The following is a 21,042-nucleotide window of genomic DNA, read 5'->3' as shown; positions in this document are numbered from 1 at the left end:
AAAAAAAAAAAAAGGCCGGTGCAGTGGCTCATGCCTGTAATCCCAGCACTTCGGGAGGCCAAGGCAGGTAGATCACAAGGTCAGGAGTTCAAGGCTATCCTGGCTAACATGGTGAAACCCTCTCTCTACTAAAAATACAAAAATTAGCAGGGCATGGTGGCGGGCACCTGTAGTCCCAGCTACTTGGGAGGCTGAGGCAGGAGAATCGCTTGAACCCAGGAGGCAGAGGTTACAGTGAGCCAAGATGGTGCCACTGCACTCCAGCCTGGCGAGAGAGCGAGACTCTGTCTCAAGAAGATAACAAAATTTTAAAAAAGGCCCGTGAATCCTCTGTCCAGCGTCTGGTTGGTTTGTTCATTTTAGGAGTTGCGGGAGCTTCAGGACGAGAAGGCAGAGCTGCAGAAGATCTGCGAGGAGCAGGAGCAAGCCCTCCAGGAAATGGGCCTGCACCTCAGCCAGTAAGAACCCCACTCCCCTCGTCTGCCGCTGCAGGCACACCAGTCTACCCAGCACACCCCTCGGGCCGCAAACCTACCTCCTTTTGGCGAAAGGAGGGTGGGCCATTTAGGAGCCCAGTCCACTGTTCACGGATGAGCTCTCAGGAAGCCAGGCCTCAGGGGGACCAAGCACTGATTCCTGCTAACCCCCTGGGGATGTCAGTCAGCTCTTAGTTAATTCATCAAGCGCACTCATTCCTAGTGACCAGGACACTCCTATTCCTTAGCTTCGTATCCAGGGCCTTAGGGAACAGATGGGCAGTGAGAGGATTGCTTGGTCAGTCTACAGTCAGGCCAGAGGGAGCGTGGCGGGTTTGAGAATGGAAGCCTGGCCCGGTAGAGGTGCACTCACCGGCCTTGGGCAGCACAGCCCCCTTCCTTTGGGGAACTGGCCACGGCATCCGCCGGAGTCTGGCTGTCTGTCTGCTACAGATGCTGATGGGTGCAGACCCTGGTAGTTCTGCTCTCCTCTGACTTGACAGCGCCCCTCCTTGGTGTCCCAGTCTGGACACGTTGCTGTGGACACCTGGGCCTTGGGGTGGATCACACTTCAGATTGTGGAGCTTGTCCATTTGTGTGATGATTTTGCATTTTCAACATAGTGGGTAGCCTTTTCTCCTGGAGTCAGGCCTCACGGTTGCAAGTAACAGAAATCCAACTCAAAGTAGCTTAAGCAAAAGAAGCCATCAGGAATCGGTCTCTGTTTCCTACCTCTGCTATCCTGTTTACCTCACAGGTGGGTCTGGACCCTTCAGGGGCAAAACAGCCGTCAGCAAGGCCATCTGTCAGAGGAACAAAGTCCCTCTTCTTTCTGCATAGCTCCCAAGGTCACCCAAGGTTGACTCTGCTCCCGAGTACCCATGCCTGACGTAAGCACCATGACCAAGGAGATGGGGCTCACAGCCTCAGCACAGCCTGGGCTCAGGTCCAGCACTGCATATATTTGACCAGAAAAGGTCCACACATGGAGATCAAAATGAGAATCAGCTTGAAACACACTGGTGTATAGATGCGTGCAGCCTTAGAATTTTTCTTGCAGTCTGGAAAAGTGTAGAGTCTAGTAGTATTAAGAAAATAGGCCGGGTGTGGTGGCTCACGCCTGTAATCCCAGCACTTTGGGAGACCAAAGTAGGCAGATCACCTGAGGTCAGGAGTTCGAGGCCAGCCTGGCCAACATGGTGAAACCCCGTCTCTACTAAAAATACAAAAATTAGCCAGGCGTGGTGGTGGGCACCTGTAATCCCAGCTACTCGGGAGGCTGAGACAGTAGAATCACTTGAACCCGGGGGGCAGAGGTTGCAGTGAGCCACGATTGTGCCACTGCACTCCAGTCTGGGCGACAAAAGTGAGAATCCGTCTCAAAAAAAAAAAAAATAGCTGGTCAAGGAATCTGATGTCTGTGGTGGGAATGCGGTCTGCCCACTCCCAGATGCAGGTGCTGGCCACTCGCCATCTCTCCTGCGCCCCTTACCTTTCTACATTAGCCCATGGCCACTGCTCCCTCCCCTCCCACCCTCCGCCCTGCCTGCCACCCGCTCAGCTGAGTGCCCTGTGCTGCTCTCGTCTGGCCTGTCAACTTGCCATGCTCTGGCCCCTGTTCCTCCCCAACCCCCAGGGAGCTCCTTGAGCGACGCAAGGCCCAGTGTCTGTCCCCATGCTCAAGAGCACAGGCCAGCTGTGAGGGCATCCCAAGAGCACTCACCAGAAGCAGACGTGGAACAGAGGCGGGCGTGGAGCTGGCTTCTGGGGTTTGCAGCCAGTGTTTTCCTCTTTACATTGGATGGATGGCAAGGCAGTGTCACAGGTCCCCTCCTAGTGACCATAGATCTCGAAACTGTGGATGGTCTCTGATCTTTAAAATGTATCTTTGTGGCCGGGTGTGGTGGCTCATGCCTGTAATCCCAGCATTTTGGGAGGCCGAGGTGGGCATATCACCTGAGGTTGGGAGTTCGAGACCAGCCTGACCAACGTGGAGAAGCCCCGTCTCTACTAAAAATATAAAATTAGCCAGGCGTGCTGGAGTGCGCCTGTAATCCCAGCTACTCAGGAGGCTGAGGCAGGGGAATCGCTTGAACCTGGGAGGCAGAGGTTGCAGGGAGCCGAGATCGCACCATTGCACTCCAGCCTGGGCGACAAGAGTGAAACTCTGTCTCAAAAACAAACACAAAAATGTATTGTTGCACTTAGTGGCTGCCTGGCATTACCGGCTACCCCGGCTTCCAAATTCCAGTGTGAGCTGCCTGGCCACCAGTCCCTCCCAGCAAGTGCTGTGCGTGTGACAGCATCAGGTGTATGCAAACCCAGACAGGGCTACCTGAGGAGCTGCTTTTGTGCTCTCTCCTCTTCGCTTCTTCCTCTTGCAAGCCTGTGCCGGATGACAGAGACGGCAAAGCCTCTTCGCAGACCCTACATTAGCTACAGGAACAGTTTTCCAGTTTCATTATCTTGGGAACATCTGGATTCTTCCTAAATTGTGTTTCCCAGAGTTCTTGTATGTTCAGTTTGCCATCTTGACCTGGCTTCCCAAGGTCTGTCCATCTGGGCAGCCTCTTCTGATCCTGTCAATCTGCTGGCCTATTTCCTGTGTCTGCAGCCGGACCAGGAAGGGAAGGAGCTGCCTCCCAATCTTTAGTAAAAGCCACAGGGATTTTTCTAAATGCCCTGATGCTGTTTTCTAATCCCTCCCTTAGAAATCTAGCCTGTGTTTCCCAGAGACCTGCCATTTTCTCACTTTGATTAGTCTAATCTGATGATAGTTCAGACTGATCTCAGTTTTTAAGAAAGGCTCAGACCAGGCTGGGCGTGGGGGCTCACGCCTGTAATCCCAGCACTTTGGGAGGCCGAGGCAGGTGGATCACTTGAGATCAGGAGTTCAAGACCAGCCAGGCCAATATGGTGAAACCCCGTCTGTAGTAAAAGTACAAGAAAATAAGATGGGCATGGTGTCAGGCGCCTGTCATCCCATCTACTTGGGAAGCTGAGGCAGGAGAATCGCTTGAACCCAGGAAGCAGAGGTTGCAGTGAGCCAAGATCACACCACTGCACTGCAGCCTGGGCGACTCAGCAAGACTCCATCTCAAAAAAAAAAAAAAGAAAAACGCTTCGGCCTATAATCCCAGCACTTTGGGAGGCTAAGGCAGGCAGATCACTTGAGGTCAGGAGTTCAAGACCAGCCTGGGCAACATGGCAAAACCCCACCTCTACAAAAAAATACAAAAATTAGCCAGGCATGATGGCTCGCACCTGTAGTCCCAGCTACTTGGGAGAATCACTTGAGCCCAGGAGGTCAAGGCTGCAGTGAGCCATGATTGCATCACTGCATTCCAGCCTGGGCAATATAGCAAGACCCTGTCTCAAAAAAAAAAAAAAATCACACTGTTTCCCCAAATCGCACAAACTGCCTCATTTTATTTGGTTTACTTCTGCCAATTTAAACCGTGTTCAGTCCTGTCTCTTACGTAAACAAAGGAATTGTTCTGACACAAGAATGGAGCAAGAACAAATGGCTGTGCCCTCTGAGCCTGCCCCTTCCAGACAGCAGGCAGCAGACTGGAGGCCGGGGAGAGGCTGCAGACTCAGGTGTCTGCTGGGGACAGCGGGAGAGACCAGCGCAGAACAGGGCCAGGTCTTGGACTTCTGGCCTCAGGCCATCCTCTCACCTCAGCCTCCCTCAGAGTCTGTCTGAGCCCCTGCAGGCTAAGCAGTGTGTTCTTGTGCCGGATGCAGTCCCAGGCTCAGCCTCAGCCCCCAGCAGACGGGAGCCGGTGTGATGAGGCGACTCTGGGATTGTACAGGGGCGGAAGGCATTTTAACAACCATGTTCTGGGTCTCCTCACAAGTCCGGTATCTTCACAAAGCTAGTCATGAGAGCCAGCTGTGTTAGGGAGTCAGAGCCTCACTCTCTCTCACTGCTGTCAAATGGCCTTTTCTTCCTTAGGTCCAAGCTGAAGATGGAAGATATAAAAGAAGTGAACCAGGCACTGAAGGTACTGGCTTGCTAAGAACCACTTCTTCGCCGTCAGCTTGTGCTGATGGCCTGTGTGCTCGTACGTTTAAGTATCCCAAGAGTCAGGTGAGAGCGTGTGGTCGCAGCAGTGGTGGTGACATATTTACAGAGAAGCCAGACGCTGCTCAGAAACGTGTCCCTCAGCTGAGGGATGCTGACAGGTGGCAGGGCCAAAGCCGAACCTAGGTCTTCTGCCTCCAGTTCTTCTGCCATCAGCTGTGCTTTGAAAATAGGCCTGATGGGTCTTCCTAAAGGGGGAGGCAGGTGGCAGAGAGGAGAGACCCGCGGGTATCTTTAAACAGTGAAAAACAGGCCCTTCTGTTGAAGCGAGGGGCCAGAGGCCAGCCAGCCCCACTGCAGTGCCCTGTGCCATTGCTAAGGACCACTCAAGCCAAGCCCTGAGTTGGGCCAGGTTTCCACACCCTTGTGGGGAGGGCAGAATAACACATTCCACTGAAGAGCAGGAGCTTGCGGGTGGCCTGGTGCAGGTGCAGGTGCCAGGCTGAGCTGCAGGGCGGAGAGTGTGGGAGAGGAGGCAGACATTCAGGGGCACGGCAGCCTGGCCTGCAAGATGGCCTTGCCTGCAGGAGCGTCCACCCTTCGGCCTCAGCTGTGCCGTGGCAGCGATGCAAAAGCAGTCCCTTTCCACACTCTCCCACGTGGTGCAGAGCAGGGACCCTAATGTCTCTGGGCATCTAACTTCCAAGTGTCAGGTCAGGGGCAGCAACTAACAGCAGCCTGGACTTCTAGGTAACATCAGTTTCACAGTATCAGAGGGAGGGTAAAAATCATAAAACAGGACTCTAGAGCCGCCAGAGCTCTTTGATGTCAGGATGAACGTCCTGGGCACACACTGGCAGCCCCAAGGGTGTGTGACTCTAGCTCAGTCTATGAGGATCTGTCTGTCAGCAAGAAGATCACATCCAGCAGATGCTAATAGGCCAGAAAAGTACCTCATGCCTTTGACTCCTGGAACGTCCCAGTCCCTAAGCCTGAATACATCACAGGTGCTGCTTCTCCCTGAGAAAGCCCTCCCAAGAGCCACCTTTCACAGCCTTGGCCGCCTCCCCTGGGGAATGGAGTCCTGCTCCCCAGGGCTGTTCAGGAATCAAGGCTTTGGCCCGCAAGGAGAAGCGTTTCCTCAGGCCTGTGGGATGCAGTGCCCGCTGTCCATCACCACCTGTCTCTCCACAGGGATCAGCGTCAGCAGGTGTCCCAGTCTCCCTCAGATTTGGCCCTTCTGCCGCGCCTGCCAGTTCAGCTAGTCCCTTCGACCAGTGTCTCAGGCAGGGTCTAGGGTTGCAGGCACCAGAAGCTCACTCTGCTTACTTCAGCCAAAGGGAACTGATGGAAAGTGGGGGTGTGCCTGAGTGAGCGGATGCTGGAGACTGCCTTGAGGCCCCGGGGCAGCCTGCAGAGGCCAGGAGGTGAAGCGTGGAGCTAGGACATAGGAATCCTGGCTGCAGCCAGACCGGGAAAGGACCCGTTGATGACAGTCCTGTGAGGCCACATCTGATGGAGAAGAAACAGTGCCTCACTAGGAAACAGGTGCTATGAGGGGCAATGGATGCAGCCAGAACACAGCTACGCACTCATCAGGGGCTTAGACAGAAAATAGATTCTAGAATGTCCTTTCCTCCTCAGGGCCATGCCTGGCTGAAAGATGACGAAGCGACGCACTGTAGGCAGTGTGAGAAGGAGTTCTCCATTTCCCGGAGAAAGGTATGTGGGGCTCCACCCACCCTCCCAGTGCCCTGGGTCATTGCCCGCTGAGATTCCACTTTCTCTGGTTCCAGAAACCCGCATCACACCAGGCTCACTGCGCTGTGACTGCTCCCTGGCTGGCAGATGGGCGGCCCCGCCTCTCCTGCTTGCCTGTGCAGTTGGCTTTCCATCCCGGCACCCTCTTTCTGGGAGGCCTTGGCCAGTCACAGGCCCCTGGTCTCCAGCACATCCTTGCAGGAATTGACAATGATTTTGGGGGAGATAGGGCTCCTTGTGCCGAGCTGCTCTAGGGGATTGTCACTGAAAATTCTCTGTGTGCGGCAGGACTGAAATCTGGCCCAACTTAGGCAAAAACAGAATCTATGGGGGAACCTACAGGGCAGCAGGTCACCAAAAATCACTGGTGATCTAGGCAGGGTGCTTGTCCCTGTCTTTTAGGTTCTGGAAACAAGGTCCTAGGCTCACCCTTGGGTCTAGGGTTACCAGGGCCTTATTAATAGCCTCACCAAGACCAGCTGGGTAGGGGAAGAGTTGGATATAAGCAAAACTGGGAGCTAAAGGAAACACAGCCACCGCCATGTTCTGTCTGTTCCCATCAACAGCCTAGCTCTGGAAAAGAGGAAGCCTCAGCCACCCCCACTCCCCACCCCGAGTTTCAGGCAGTGCCTTGCAGTAAGCTCAGAGCTAGAAACCACGGCCTGAGGCTGCCTGAGATCACGTATGTCTACAAGGCCTGGCTGTTCCCACCTGTGGAACCACAAAAGCGGAGGCTGCACAGGTGCTCATCTCGGTGTCTTCTCAGGCACCCAGGGAGCCTGTTTAGAAAGGGGAAGACCCACTCCCACCCCCTTGGAATGCAGCAAAGAGAACAAACCAGACTCTTCCCATAGCTGGCTGGCTTAATGATGAAGTACAGCAAAAGCAAACTTCTTGTCTTAAGACCCTTAGGCCGGGCGTGGTGGCTCACGCCTGTAATCCCAGCACTTTGGGAGGCCGAGGTGGGCGGATCACAAGGTCAGGAGATCAAGACCATCCTGGCTAACACCGTGAACCCCGTCTCTACTAAAAATACAAAAGATTAGCTGGGCGTGATGGTGGGCGCCTGTAGTCCCAGCTACTCGGGAGGCTGAGGCATGAGAATCGTGTGAACCCGGGAGGTGGGGCTTGCAGTGAGCCCAGATCATGCCACTGCACTCCAGCCTGGGCGACAGAGCGAGACTCTGTCTCAAATTTAAAAAAAAAAAAAAACCTTTGCACACAGCCCTCACCACTCCACAGAAACATAACCCATTCCAGGCCGGGCGCGGTGGCTCACGCCTGTAATCCCAGCACTTTGGGAGGCCGAGGCGGGCAGATCATGAGGTCAGGAGATCGAGACCATCCTGGCTAACACGGTGAAACCCCGTCTCTAATAAAAATACAAAAATCAGCCGGGCGCGGTGGCGGGTGCCTGTAGTCCCAGCTACTCCGGAGGCCAAGGCAGGAGAAGGGCGTGAACCCGGGAGGCGGAGCTTGCAGGGAGTGGAGATCACACCACCGCACTCCAGCCTGGGCGACAGAGCGAGACTCCGTCTCAGGAAAAAAAAAAAAAAAAAAAACCCATTCCAAACAAATGCGCTTCTGGGTTAGGAAGCAGGGAGGGTGTGTGGATGGCTTTTCCCTGGGTGTCCTGAGACTGCCTTCTTCCTGTCCTCTAGCACCACTGCCGGAACTGTGGCCACATCTTCTGCAACACCTGCTCCAGCAACGAGCTGGCCCTGCCCTCCTACCCCAAGCCAGTGCGAGTGTGCGACGGCTGCCACACCCTGCTCCTGCAGCGCTGCTCCTCCACGGCCTCCTGAGCGTCCGTCCTCGGGAGCACAGCCTCGCGGACAGCGCCAAACCCTGTGGGTCTCCAGGGGCTTGGGAATTGTGTTCTTTCCCAAGAGAATCGAAGGAAAGAATCAAATTTCTCGCCCGGCCACTGGCACTCCAGAAGACAGCGTGCCAGAACCAGCAGCTCTCACCGTGCCGTGATTCGCTCGGAATTAACTCCTCTGGATGGAAACTTCCATCTTACGGCTCTGGTTCAGATACAACGTCATGATTTTGCTACTATCATTTTTCACTTTTCAAAGAATTCAACCTGTTTTACAGCAGTTCAGTTCTGCTAGTGAGTAGTTTCCCTCTCCCACCTCCCTTCTGAAAACCTGACTCGTGTACAGCGTTTGACACACATGGGGTCTGTCTGTGCCTTCTCTGCTTCAGTCAAGAAATCTGCCATTTCATGCCCTTGTGACTGCCTATCGTTGGTCCGGCAATAAAATCATTTATTTTTCACTCTGGCGCATGCAGAAGCTCCTGTCAACTTCCAAAGAGCCACCGCACCGGAGGAGGCCTCTGCACCCCTCGTGCCCGAGCCCAGTGTGAGCAAGAGGCCGCCGGTGCTGCCCCAGAGCCTGCAGGGCTGTGCCTGGTGAGCCAAGGGCAGTTTGCAGGGGCAGCCTGCCACCAACAGGCAGAGGGAGTGACCCCAAGCCTGTCACCAAAGTGCAAGAGCAGTTCACATACATGATTGGGAGTTGGACAGGTTACAGATGGAGACACCTGTGGAAAAGCACTTGGCAGGCAGTCATTTTTTACATTTCAAATGCAGTGCTAGGACTGGCTTCCAGCCCCTCCCTCGGAGGCCCCTACCCCCAAACAGCCAATGGCCTGGGGCTCTCTTCAAGTCCAGACAGCCAACACTCAGTCTTCCAGGCCTCATCCTTCACCTTTTATACGTACACCTTGTCCAGGACCCTACCTTCCCTTCCCGCAGGCTCCCTACCCTCACCAAATCCAGGCCTCAGGATCGCACCCCTCCTCTGGGCTCCCCCACGACCTGGTCAGCCCTGGTAGATGCTTGCATGGCACCCTCGACCGAGTTTCCTCCTCTGCCGCTCCCTCCCTCCCTCCAACCGCTCTCAAGATGGAAAAGGTGGGAGCTTGGGCAAGGCTCAAAGATTCACCCACCATCCTATACAGCTTAGGACTGTGCGGCCAGACTTCAAGACAAGGTCTGCCCTGTTCCAAAGCCATGTCCTAGCAGGTTTCCAACCCTGTTAGGGAAGCCCAGTGGCAGCCCTCCCCTTCCCTCACCTCACCGTAGCAGCTGCCATCTCATACAGGGCCAAACTTTGAGAGAAAACTGCCTCTCACTACCCCTAACTGGCATATACGACATCTGTGCCTTTTCAGTACACCCAGTGTGGACCCCTAACGTGCTGGGCAGCCTTAGGCAAGTGGGTTCACTTGAGTCTTAGCTTTCATCTGCACACACAAAAGCACAATACTCCATCCCTCCCCTACTACCTCAAGTCAGTTCTGGCAGCTCAGTATAAAAACATGCAGGAGGTTCCCACCTCTGTGCCTGACACTTGTGTTTAAGTGAAATTTATCACACCCATTTTCAAAGTTGGCAATATTTGGTCAAGATAACTTCCCTACTCACAAATTCAAACACATTCTAAGCCCTAACTCTGGCATCTCCAGTCCCTGGTCTGGCACCATACCACCTTTACCCAGCCTGAGAAACGAAGGACAGATGTTCTAAGGCAGCACTTCCCAAGTCAACTGAGGTAGGGGTGAGTGGTCAGGATTTTGTTTAAAATGCAGATTCCAACTCACAAGGTCAGGAGGTTAATTAAGTCACTGCAAACAAGCTATGGAGCACAAGATTCCAAAGAACCATAATGCGTCTAGACGCCTTTTTTTTGAAACAGGAATTTCTCTCTCGTCGCCCAGACTAGAATACAATGACGCGATCTTGGCTCACTGCAACCTCTGCCTCCCGGGTTCAAGCAATTCTCCCCTGCCTCAGTAGCTGGTATTGCAGGTATGCACCACCACGCCCAGCTAATTTTTGTATTTTTTAGTAGAGACAGGGTTTCCCCATGTTGGCCAGGCTGGTCTCGAACTCCTGACCTCAGGTGATCTGCCCACCTCAGCCTCCCAAAGTGTTGAAACTACAGGCGTTAGCCACTGCCCCTGGTCTAGACTAGCCATATGGCTCTGGATTTAGTTTAACCTTACTCCAAGTGTCTAGTTCTAGTCCCTTCTCTAACAGGGCAAGCTTTATCCCTAAATGTACCACAGTTACCTCAGGACCCAGAGAAGGAACCCTCAATCCTTCTCAATAATGGGCCTCAGTACCAAACTATTAACACAAGATCTCAAGGGCAGTAACCAGGCTTTAGAACACAGTTCAGCAACTCTCAACACTGCCTTCCCCCCGGACAACTGCTGCTCTCTCTAGACCTGCCAAAGACAAAACCAACGATACATACTCCAGACCCTTCCCTCTGCTGGTGTCCGGTCCTGATGGGGCAACCTGGTAGAGCAAGCAAGGGAGAATCTGCGAAGCCCTCCCTCCATGTCTCCTGCACGCACTGCTCCTGTGGGCAGATGGTTAGAAATGACCGATACTAAGCCACTCTGTCCAACCTGCCTAGCCCTACCCCAACAAACTCAAGAGAAAGCTTATCCACACTTTGCTTTAAAGGGCACAAGCCTATCTGACAGCCTAGCTCAGACGCTACATTTACACTCTCATTTCATTATCAGGGACTTGAATCTAATGGGATGGGAGTAGCTGCCGGACCCCTCAGCATCTACTGAAGGAACTCTGGGACCAGACTTTTCAGGACTGCTTTTCTAATACCCAACCTTGTATTATTAATGTGAATAGACTCTCCCTTAGATACCTAACCTTGTTTTAATATGAATAGACTCTCCCTTAGCTGAGACTCCATTTGGCTCCTTCATTTACAAGACATCAAGGGCTCCTCACCCACCCACTTCCTCGAGGACTTAACTTGTGCAAGCTCTCAGCCTATCAGAGTGCAATTAACCAATAAGGTGCTGAAGCAAGCAGTTCCCAGCAATTTACTCGGAGATGGTACCATAAAGCCCCATTTGTCCCATAGGTAACGCCAGAGCCCCCACGCCTATCGCCTTGTGATGAATTTAAAGCCCCTGCACCTGGAACTGTTTGTTTTCCTGTAACCATTTGTCTTTTCAACTTTTTTGTCTGTTTTTCTTCTGTAAGATTGCTGCAGCTAGAATCTCCCTCCCCTCTCTAAACAAAGCATTAAAGAAAATCTAGCCCCTTCTTTGGAGAGAATTTCGTGCCTTAGCAGTCTCTCGTTTGCCGGCTAACAAAGGACTCCTGAATTCATCTCAAAAGTGTGGCGTTTCTAACTCGCTCAGGTACACTTTAAAGCAGCTTGAATACTTCCTAGCATCATGCTGGAGCTCTGAACTACCGAAACGGGGATATGTTTCGAGTTCATTTAAACTAGTCACGTTAGCTCTCAATCACTACCTATCACTCTACCCAGATTTACATGTAATTCTGCTTCCAAGTAGAATCGATTTTTAGGAATGAGCCAAAAATATAAAAGTTCAAAACCTCAATTTGAAAAACCATCTGTGAAGGCTAGGAACAGTGGCTCAAACCTATAATCCCAGCACTTTGGGAGGCTGAGGTGGGCAGATCACATGAGGTCAGGAGTTGGAGATCAGACTGGCCAACATTGTGAAACCCCGTTGTCTACTAAAAATACAAAAAAATTAGCCTGGAGTGGTGGCGGCACCTGTAACCCCAGCTACTTGGGAGGCTGAGGCAGGAGAATGGCTTCAGCCCGCAAGGTGGAGGCTGCAGGTGAGCTGAGATCACGCCACTGCAATCCAGCCTGAGACGACTAAGACTCCGCCTCAAAACAAACAAACAAAAAAACCACCACCCCTGAGCTAGAAGAAACCCAGGTATTCATCATAACCTCCCTTGCCTCCAGCACCTTCCCAGCCAAGCATGAAGGCCTCCTAGACATGCAGGCCATGCAGTGAGGGCACTGGCACCTCCCCCTTCGCTTTGTGCAAGTGCTTAACAAGTTATAGGCAAGTTCAGATCAGGTCCTGTGCAGCCAAATGACATACAGCCCTTCCACAAGGGCCCCAAAGACGAGTTTACCTTCAGTTGCACTGGAGGGAAGTCTGAAGACATCTACACAACAGCCTCAACTGCCAGGCCTCTCTGCCACAGCCAGAGATGTGGCCCTAGATGTGGCCCCAGGTGGGCACAGAGCACCGAGACTCAGTCCACATGACACTGAAGCACAGACAAGACAGAGTGCAGTTTTTAAAAGGAGGATTTATTTGACAAGTTTCACTTAGCGCAATATACCTAAAAGGAAATCACAATACAATGAAAGATTTAAATCAAGGCCTCAGAATTTCATACAAACACCAAGACCAAAATCCTAAAGTACTGGTATTGCGTCTCAAAATTTTCCCATTAACTTAAAAAAAAAAAAAAGAAAAAAAAGCTTAAACTTACGTGCCTTACAGGTTATTAAATGAAACTAGAATTAACGAACATGCCAAAATGTTTCACTTTTAATTGTAGACATAGCTCCTATATTGAGTTTTACAAAAAAATAAAAGCATGTCTTTCAACATGCATCCAAACAGTGTTCAATGTAACGTGGCAAAGGGCAACATTTAACATAATTCAACTGCTTTTACCTAAATACGCTTACTGCTTAAGTACACCCTATAACTAACTTGAGAAAAGCTGGAACTTAAGTTTAACAGTTATAGTTTACTCAGCTTCACTGTTACATCCTAGATTGAGTATTGTATTCAAAAATACTGGGCCTTAAGTCTTCATAACAATCCTGATTTCCACTTAGAGTAAGCATAAATCACAAGCTTGTATTGCAGAAACTGTTAAACTGAAGTTTTTTTTCTTAAAAAAAAAAAAAAAAAAAAAAAACCTTAAAAGAGTCAGTGATCAGGACAGATCAATTACATTCCCCATCCACCACTCATACTGGACATGCTAGACATCCCTCCCATTCCGTTCACGCCCATAGATGCACGGCTTCCACTACTGTAGTAGCTGCTGTTCATTGCTCCTTGGTTACCTGCAAAGAGATCAATTTGACAAGTTAGGAGTAATGTCAGACTACCAGTCAAATAAAATATAGTATTCCAAGAAAAAGTTTAAAAAGTATACGAGTACAAATGGCTGCTGTCCAAGTGGCGAGACGCATGTTTGGGAAAGGGGAATCCCGACTCCAAACAAGCCTCAATTAACCCCTTTTCTCTGCAGTACCAACTTGCCAGACTCTTGTGCTACCATTTTAACGGATTCTTCAGGATCAACATGAAAAATTAAGTTTAAAGGAAAACTAGTGTTTTTCAAAAATTGCAAAATTACTTCGTATTTTTAAAGCTAAACAAGGCATTTTTTAAAAAAATTTACCATAAACATTCACAATGTGTCCCTCGAATGGCATTTGAGAAAAGGGAGCACAGGGGAAGTCTCTTGCTTTTCCTATTCACGGTGGGCAGGAAGTGAGACAACCAAGGTGAACTAAAGGCAACTCACTGTGCCCAAATGGCAGCCTCCATGGAGTTAAGTCAGAGCCATTGACTGCTATAGAAAGTATTATTACAACATATCAGTATTTGCTATTGGGAATTTAAATTATATTTTTTGAGAAAATATTTACCTATGCAATGTTTGATTGAAAATCACTGGAGTTTTCCTGTAAAACTTGGTCTGCAAAAGGATTTTGTAGGGTAAGACTATAATACCAAAATCACCATTCTTTAGACCAATTGAAAAAAAATAAATAAAACCAATCCTAGGTTAACTAATAAATACGATCCTGAACCCAACCACCATTCTACTATTCCAAATTCTCCCTCCATCTAAAATTGATGTACTGCTAACCAAAAGACAAAAAAGCGAACAACTTTATTTAATGTTTTAATAAATGGAGGCAGATATTTTCTGGCTCGACAGTATTCTAAAGTTGCAATGACTAGTTTTTTATTCACAGAACACTTCCCCCTCCCAAATGATTGTTTCTGAAAATTAAGCTAGTAAAAAGTTACATTTGGATTGAAAGCATACATTTAATAACCCAATTTCACCAAAAAGGAGCCTGCACCTTCCCAACTAAAGAAACCTGCCTAAAACTTAATTCTAAGTATATTAAAAAAACAGGCTTACCGTATCCACTCATGCTGCTCTGGCCACCATAGCCGCCTCCGTAACCTCCACTCAGCTGCTGGCTGGCTGGGCCACCGTAACTGGACTGGTTTGCTGTTAAGTTAAGAAAACTTTAGAACCTTGTTCCTTACATAATGTGGTACCTGGTGGTACCGGGCTTGTAATTCTATATCTATATTTTCCAGTCTTGATCTTATATTACTATAACCCTCTGCCTCCTTCTGCCTACTGTCTATAACCGGGCTACCCTTCTATCCATCATTTGAGCTATTCAAATATTTATAAACCAAAGTGCTAACGGTCTATACATCAGCAGGACTAAAACCCACAAGATTCCCTAAGTAGAGGCATTTTGTGAAGATCTTATGAAACTGCCTGACTAGATTTAGTGGGGTTCCCCCTTAGATATATCAAAGGCACGTCAATACACCTAATTATGCCCACATTTATCTTAATCCTATTTTGCTATTTAAACTTTATACTCAGAAAATTTAAGAAGTTTCACTCCGTAGTCCCCTCCCCCAAGAGTACTTAAATCTAATTTGAATTATCTATCCTAAGGAACTTCATAACACAAAGATTTAAGTAAGCCAGATACAAAATTCAAATATCAAGAAACTGCTTTCTTTGCCTAAGTTTGTTATGCTAAACTTATTAAATAAATAGATTAACAACTTATAATTGACTTATACAGATATAAACGTTTTGGTTTTTAAAAAAACTAACGATATTTACACAAGCCCATGCCTCCCATCATTTGGCTACCATAAGCACCACCGCTTGCTCCTGCTGTAGAATTCAAGAAGAGTTCTACATATCTGTGTTCTGAAATGAGAGAAAAGGCATACAAGGTTAGCTTAAAAAAAGACACTAAAGTGATATTTACACAAACCCATGCCTCCTAGCATTTGGCTACCGTAAGCACCACCGCTTGCTCCTGCTGTAGAATTCAAGAAGAGTTCTACATATCTGTGTTCTGAAATGAGAAAAAAAAAGTTTGAAAATGTTTGTTGGTGAAACACAACAGGATAAGCACTTTTATAAAGTTTTTAAACAAGCAGATCTGTGAACTTCAAATACCTTGGCAAAGAAAATTCTAGCTACTTCTCTTAGGTGATCTACTTTAACTCCAATATCTAGCCTTTACATATTCATCTATGTTGTCAATTAAGGATATACACTTCAAGATGTGCGTATCACAAATCCGTTATACTAATTTTTAAAACCCAAACCTTCTTCAACCCACTGCCCCCCATCCCCCAAGAATTAATCTATCACTGGAGAGGAAACTTCTCATATATCCTTATTTTTCCATTTCTCTATTGTAAATGTCAATCACACAATCACCTGTTAAGAGCCCACAAACGCTCAATCACACTTACGCATATTTGCTTTGTCTTTTGACATAGCTGCCACGGCATCTTCATGAGTTGCAAACTCGACATCTGCTTCACCAGTTACTCTGCCATCAGGACCAATTTCAATGTGTACTCTCACAGGATTGAGTGGTGAAAAAAACTACAACACAAGGCATTTCAAAGAATTAAATCAACTTTCTAATGTTACAAAATAAAACTACAATTTCTAACACAGTGCTCACATTTATAGAGTAAGGCTCAGACTTTTACTGCCATACTGAAATACTGACTTGTGAGTTCATTCTACACTTACATTATAAATGTCATTCTCAGTAGCTCTGTAAGGTAATCCACGCATGTGTACACAGTGTCCTGTTGTGCTCTGGAAAGTAGAGCCACCATCCCCGTACCTGTGATCAGACATTCCTGAAAAACAGTAATTGAGGTCTAGATGGACAAGAGTGTAAGCATCCTTCAACTGAGAAATTCAATTCTTACCTTACCTCTTCCAAATCTATCTGACCCAAATCCATAGCCATCATTATAGCCATTGTAATCGTCATAGCCTCCATAGCCTGAAAGACAAAGTACAATCCATCAAACAAAACACCTAAACAAAGGAACAGACTACTTGCTAAACCCTGGGAATCCTCACGTACCTCCACCGTAAGCACCGCGCCTCATCCTCTCAAAGCCAGCTCCTCTGCCAATGCTGTTATACCCTCTGCCAGCCCCAGGTCTGTCATAGGGACCTGGCCGCTGCATGGCCATAAGCTTTCGTGGTGGATCATAATGAGTTCTAACTTCAGCTCTACTGCTCTTAAAGATCTCAATATACCTAAAGCATCGTTCATAAGGAAGGGGTAGGGAGGGGAGAGAAAACATTAGTGCATTTTATACAGGTATTTAGTTACACAAGAAATACAATCTTAGTCATAGCCATGAAACTGACTAATATTTAAAGCCAGATTTCTTATATTTGCATAGGCAATGACCAGAAACTCACACAATAAATAGTAAGACAAGGTAAACTTTACAGGAAAAAAACACTCACTCCTCCTGAGGCAGAGCCCAACCTTAGGGGTAGAGAGGAGTACTGTAAATAAACGTTCTAGGAGGGAAATAATTCCACTCAACTTTCAACATTTCAAGTCTTAAATCCATTGGCAGCATGTATAGCAAGTGGGCTAAAAAGCCAGCCTCCACCAACAGTCTAGCCCACACTACACACTTCCTTTCGCCAATAAATACCCCAGCCTATGCTTTTAGTAAGAATCAGCATAGGTAAGCGCATGCTTCAATGAAAAATAGTCACAAGCAAAGAGAATAAAACCTTTTGTGACAATTTCTTGAAAGCTATGCTTATTAATACTATGCAGAATATTTATATACAGCAAGAAAAAGTTTGTTGCATTTCAACTTTAAAAACAAGATCAGAAAGTATCACATTTTCTTATGGTAATATTAATTTACTCTAGGTGGGTGTTATTACAGCTAAAGCCAGGTTTGCATTAATTTTTTAAAGCCATAGTCTCTCAACTCTATTGATTGGGGTTAATAAGACTCACAAAATTGTCAAGTAGACCAATTAACTAGGGACAAATTTTAAACCTAAAATTTAGTTTGTGTGTAACATGGGACTGACACAAGAAAAGTCTGGAAATCATGGCAAAACATCAATCACCTAGGACTACAAAACATTAATTTCTTCTTTTAAGCAGAGAGAATATGGATTTAATTGTTTACCATAAGAAAAGTGACATATCCAACCAACCATCCATCCCCACCTGTGCCCTATTCTTTCCTTGTGTTTCTTTAGAGCCTTTTCAGCTATTTCCTGTGAAGCAAACTGCACGAAGGCCTCCCCCGTACTCCTCCCCTGGAAGTCCACCGGCAATGTTATCCCATTTGGCACGATTTCCAACCCTTCAACCCAAGGACAAATAACCCCAGTAGGGGGGCAATATTAACATCACAAGCCCAGAAATGATTCTTCTTATAGCTTTAAATAAACCAGAACTTTTAACTTTAGGTGAATGGTATGCTTTCAACAAGTACTCTTTAAATATGCATTGCAATAATATGAAGTTCCATTATTACCAAGTATAACTATTCTTAACACACCCATGGTACAGTATAAGTTAAAAAAAAAACTTGCTGAACGCAGGATGCATTAAGAATTCAACAACTTAAGAACACATATCTATGCAACTTAATGTTGAGAATTATACAAGAATTCAATTAAGTTTTAAGCATTAAATAACAGTTTTACTAAATTCAAAACACCTTTTACCTCATTTTATATTTCAATGCTTTAAGTTATTGGAACTTCAAGTCTTTAAAAAGGTACACATTTAAACATTTCATATAAAAACTGAAACATTAAATTATAATTGACAAACATAACAATCTAAACTTTCAACAAAACTGATCTACACAGCACAATCATGCATGCTTATGCTCTAACAGTAGTTATGATTCACTTCTGGAAATTCCGTCTATGAAAAATCCTTTCCGTGGATACATTCCCAAGCTTACAAAAAGGACTTAAAGCACTTTCCTAGAAGATATGAAATTATGTTCATATTTAACGTTGACAGATAGCATTCAATTCTCACCAATTTAGAGTAAAAACAAAACAAGACTTGATTTTTAAAACTCTTGACATTAGGACTTGATACACATATAAATTTTTAACATACTACACTAAACCATGAAAGGATTTCTTGCTTCCAGTGTATCACATCATAAATATTAATATTTAAAATATACGATATCTAACATTGTTAAACATGCAATCTTATCAGCTCTTCAGCATAAAAACATTCAAATACTTTAGGCCCAGGAACAATTTCAAAACACTTTGTTATTTCAGATACTGAGACTACTGAGACTACAAGCATTCAAACTACTCTCACTACATCTGATTTTCAGTAAGTTTATATCACACTGGTTAAACCAAGTCTTTCATAAATCGACTTCTGCATTAAAGAGAATTAGACCATTCTGGTCACATGACCCAAATGTGTCTCTTGCAACAACACAGACACTTGCCATAATTTACAACAACCTAATTCGTCACACTAATCTGATGTTAAGGGATCTTACCTTTAACGTGAAGTACTTAGCTGGACACCAATGTGAGGAAAAGCAGTTAAGCTGTTGAGGGCAATCCTCAATGAAAGATCTACTCTGAACTATAATACTAAATATAGGCAAAGTTAACATTTTGGAAGTACTTCATTTCCACCTTTAAGATGGGCTTAAATTATTTGAAGGTCTCTAGGAAGAAAACATTAATTCATTGGCAATTTACACAACCTATTGAAATACCTAACCTACTCAACTTTAAGGTCTATTAAATCACCTTGCAGAAGCTAGCCAAAACTCACTGCTCATCAACAAACATGACTACATACCTGAGAAGAACTGAACAATTTCTTCCTTGCTACATCCAAAGGGAAGTCCTCTAAGCCGTACAAAGCCATCATTGGCCGTGTCAGGACTATTTGGACCAGTATGCTTCAACACCCAATCCATTTCAACGTTGTTTGACTTGAATACTGAAAGAGGTGCTTAGAATTAGTCACTTTTGGAAAATTAGGTAACAAAGTTCAGACTTCCTGGGTCTTTAGATAAGCTAGGAAGAGCTGCCACAAACTCCCTTAGATGACCATTTCCATGCAGTCAAATACCTAAAATTCAGAAGGGGTAAGACCTCTATTGTTTAATGCTTTATTTACTGTAACTAGGGCAATGTAAATCAAACCTTCAACATATCTGTGTCCCATAGTTTCTCTGTCTTTTTTCAGGGCCAATTTGACTTCATCTTCTGATTCAAGTTCAACAAAAGCCTCGCCACTTGGTCTGCCTTCTCTGGTGTAGATGAAACGAATACCTTGAGCCCCATTTTGAATTTTGCAGTCTGGAAAGAAAACAACCGTTAATACGGAATTTAAAACCTAAAACCACCTCTGGGTGACACAGATGAAATGTCTATTCCATGTCCCCACTACAAATTACGTAACTTGTGAAGCCTGCATATAATGACGATATTACCAACTCCTGGAACTCCAATAAAAAAAAAAAAACCTCATTCCCAAGGTGATGTATTTCCAACCCATCAACAACATACAATATTCAAAGCAGTTTCAGAATGAATTTCTCTCTTAAGTCCCTGCTACTTATGTCCACATCACACATCTTTTATCAATTTCTCAGAACATTATCAAGCCTGGACTTTGTGACTTTATGGCAAACCTACTTCGTTGCGGGTTGCTTTGGTCTGGTCTGGCGCGTTTGTCAGTTTTACCTTACCAGCAGCCACATTACGGTTTCTCATTCAAATCCAAATTACAGGCCCAATACTCACCTGAAAGGGGATCAGTGTTAGCAAGCTAAAATGCTCCAAGTTGCACAGCTGAAGCCAAACCCAGCGTTGCCCCCTGCAAGGTGGCTTCCAGTGTACTTGGTTCTTGTTTTACAGGTCGTTTTCCGTTACCAATGCTAAATTCAGATAGTAAGTCAACACTACAAACGTCTTGCCAAAAGCTGTCAATTTCATACAAGTAGAATTTTATCAGTCTAATTTTTCCCAGTCTAATAATGGGAACAAGGACATTCTGATAGAAAATATTCAGGAAACCTAGGGACTGCAAAAACACTTCCCTGGGTGTCAGTGTTTTCAATTGTATAGTCAGCCAAATTAAGAACTAGATGAGCAAACACTCTACAATTACCAAATCTTGATTAGGAAAACTGAAATTAAGACGTGACATTTTAACTTTCCGAAGAATGCTCCTTTTCAAGGAAACACCAGAACTGGAAACAAGAGATTACACTTCAAGATACTGAAAAACATTACTATTATTGGTCTAATTACTCGGCAATTCTCTCGAGATTGAGGAGGAAACCCACCTATGCCAATTCATCTTTTCGCAAAAAGACACCCGGGCCAGGCGCGGTGGCTCACGCCTGTAATCCCAGCATTTTGGGAAACCGAGATGGGCTGATCACTTGAGGTCCAGAGGTTCGAGACCAGCCTGGCCAACATGGTGAAACCCCGTCTCTACTAAAAAAACAAAAATTAGCCGGGCGTGGTGGTGCGCGCCTCTAGTCCCAGCTCCTCGGGAGACTGAGGCAGGAGACTCGCTTGAACCCAGGAGGCGGAGGCTGCAGTGAGCCGAGATCGCGCCACTGCACTCCAGCCTGGGTGACACAGACTCCCAACACAAAGGGAAAAGAAAAAACGACATCCATAAAAGAAAAGTTGGTGTTCAAAGGTAGTCAAGAAATCAAAGAGTCTGCCAGATCTGCCGCACTCCCCCCCCAAGAGCCAGGAGGACGGGCGGGGCTTTCGAAAATTCCATTGCGTAACCGCGGCCGGCCGGGCGCGAGCCACACGGCGGAGAG

General features: G+C 46.7%; 2 protein-coding genes across 4 annotated transcripts in view; one reads left to right on the top strand and one right to left on the bottom strand.

The window, feature by feature from the left end:
* Nucleotides 1-8,552, top strand: part of RUFY1 (RUN and FYVE domain containing 1) — a 64,273-nt gene extending 55,721 nt beyond the window's left edge. Inside the window, 4 exon segments of the mRNA XM_011976871.1 lie at nt 364-458; nt 4,435-4,483; nt 6,148-6,225; nt 7,926-8,552. Coding sequence (XP_011832261.1) covers nt 364-458; nt 4,435-4,483; nt 6,148-6,225; nt 7,926-8,069 — 366 coding nt within the window. The 3' untranslated portion in view covers nt 8,070-8,552.
* A 3,828-nt stretch (nt 8,553-12,380) lies between these two features.
* Nucleotides 12,381-21,042, bottom strand: part of HNRNPH1 (heterogeneous nuclear ribonucleoprotein H1 (H)) — a 9,586-nt gene continuing 924 nt past the window's right edge. For 2 of the 3 annotated variants that reach the window (XM_011976870.1, XM_011976869.1), the window contains exons 3-14: nt 19,400-19,555; nt 19,050-19,193; nt 17,418-17,556; nt 16,290-16,468; nt 16,134-16,205; nt 15,944-16,077; nt 15,655-15,790; nt 15,189-15,248; nt 15,008-15,097; nt 14,273-14,365; nt 13,767-13,816; nt 12,381-13,175 (exon numbers count right to left, since the gene is read on the bottom strand). In XM_011976870.1, coding sequence (XP_011832260.1) covers nt 13,767-13,816; nt 14,273-14,365; nt 15,008-15,097; nt 15,189-15,248; nt 15,655-15,790; nt 15,944-16,077; nt 16,134-16,205; nt 16,290-16,468; nt 17,418-17,556; nt 19,050-19,193; nt 19,400-19,555 — 1,253 coding nt within the window. In that variant the 3' untranslated portion in view covers nt 12,381-13,175. The remainder of the gene's footprint in view (nt 13,176-13,766; nt 13,817-14,272; nt 14,366-15,007; nt 15,098-15,188; nt 15,249-15,654; nt 15,791-15,943; nt 16,078-16,133; nt 16,206-16,289; nt 16,469-17,417; nt 17,557-19,049; nt 19,194-19,399; nt 19,556-21,042) is intronic. The other variant, XM_011976868.1, reaches the window with a different exon arrangement.

Source organism: Mandrillus leucophaeus, unplaced genomic scaffold (assembly GCF_000951045.1).
Source record: "Mandrillus leucophaeus isolate KB7577 unplaced genomic scaffold, Mleu.le_1.0 Scaffold170, whole genome shotgun sequence".
NCBI lineage: Eukaryota > Metazoa > Chordata > Mammalia > Primates > Cercopithecidae > Mandrillus > Mandrillus leucophaeus.
The sequence above is the reverse complement of the archived record's forward strand: the minus strand, read 5'-3'. Positions and strand labels throughout refer to the sequence as shown.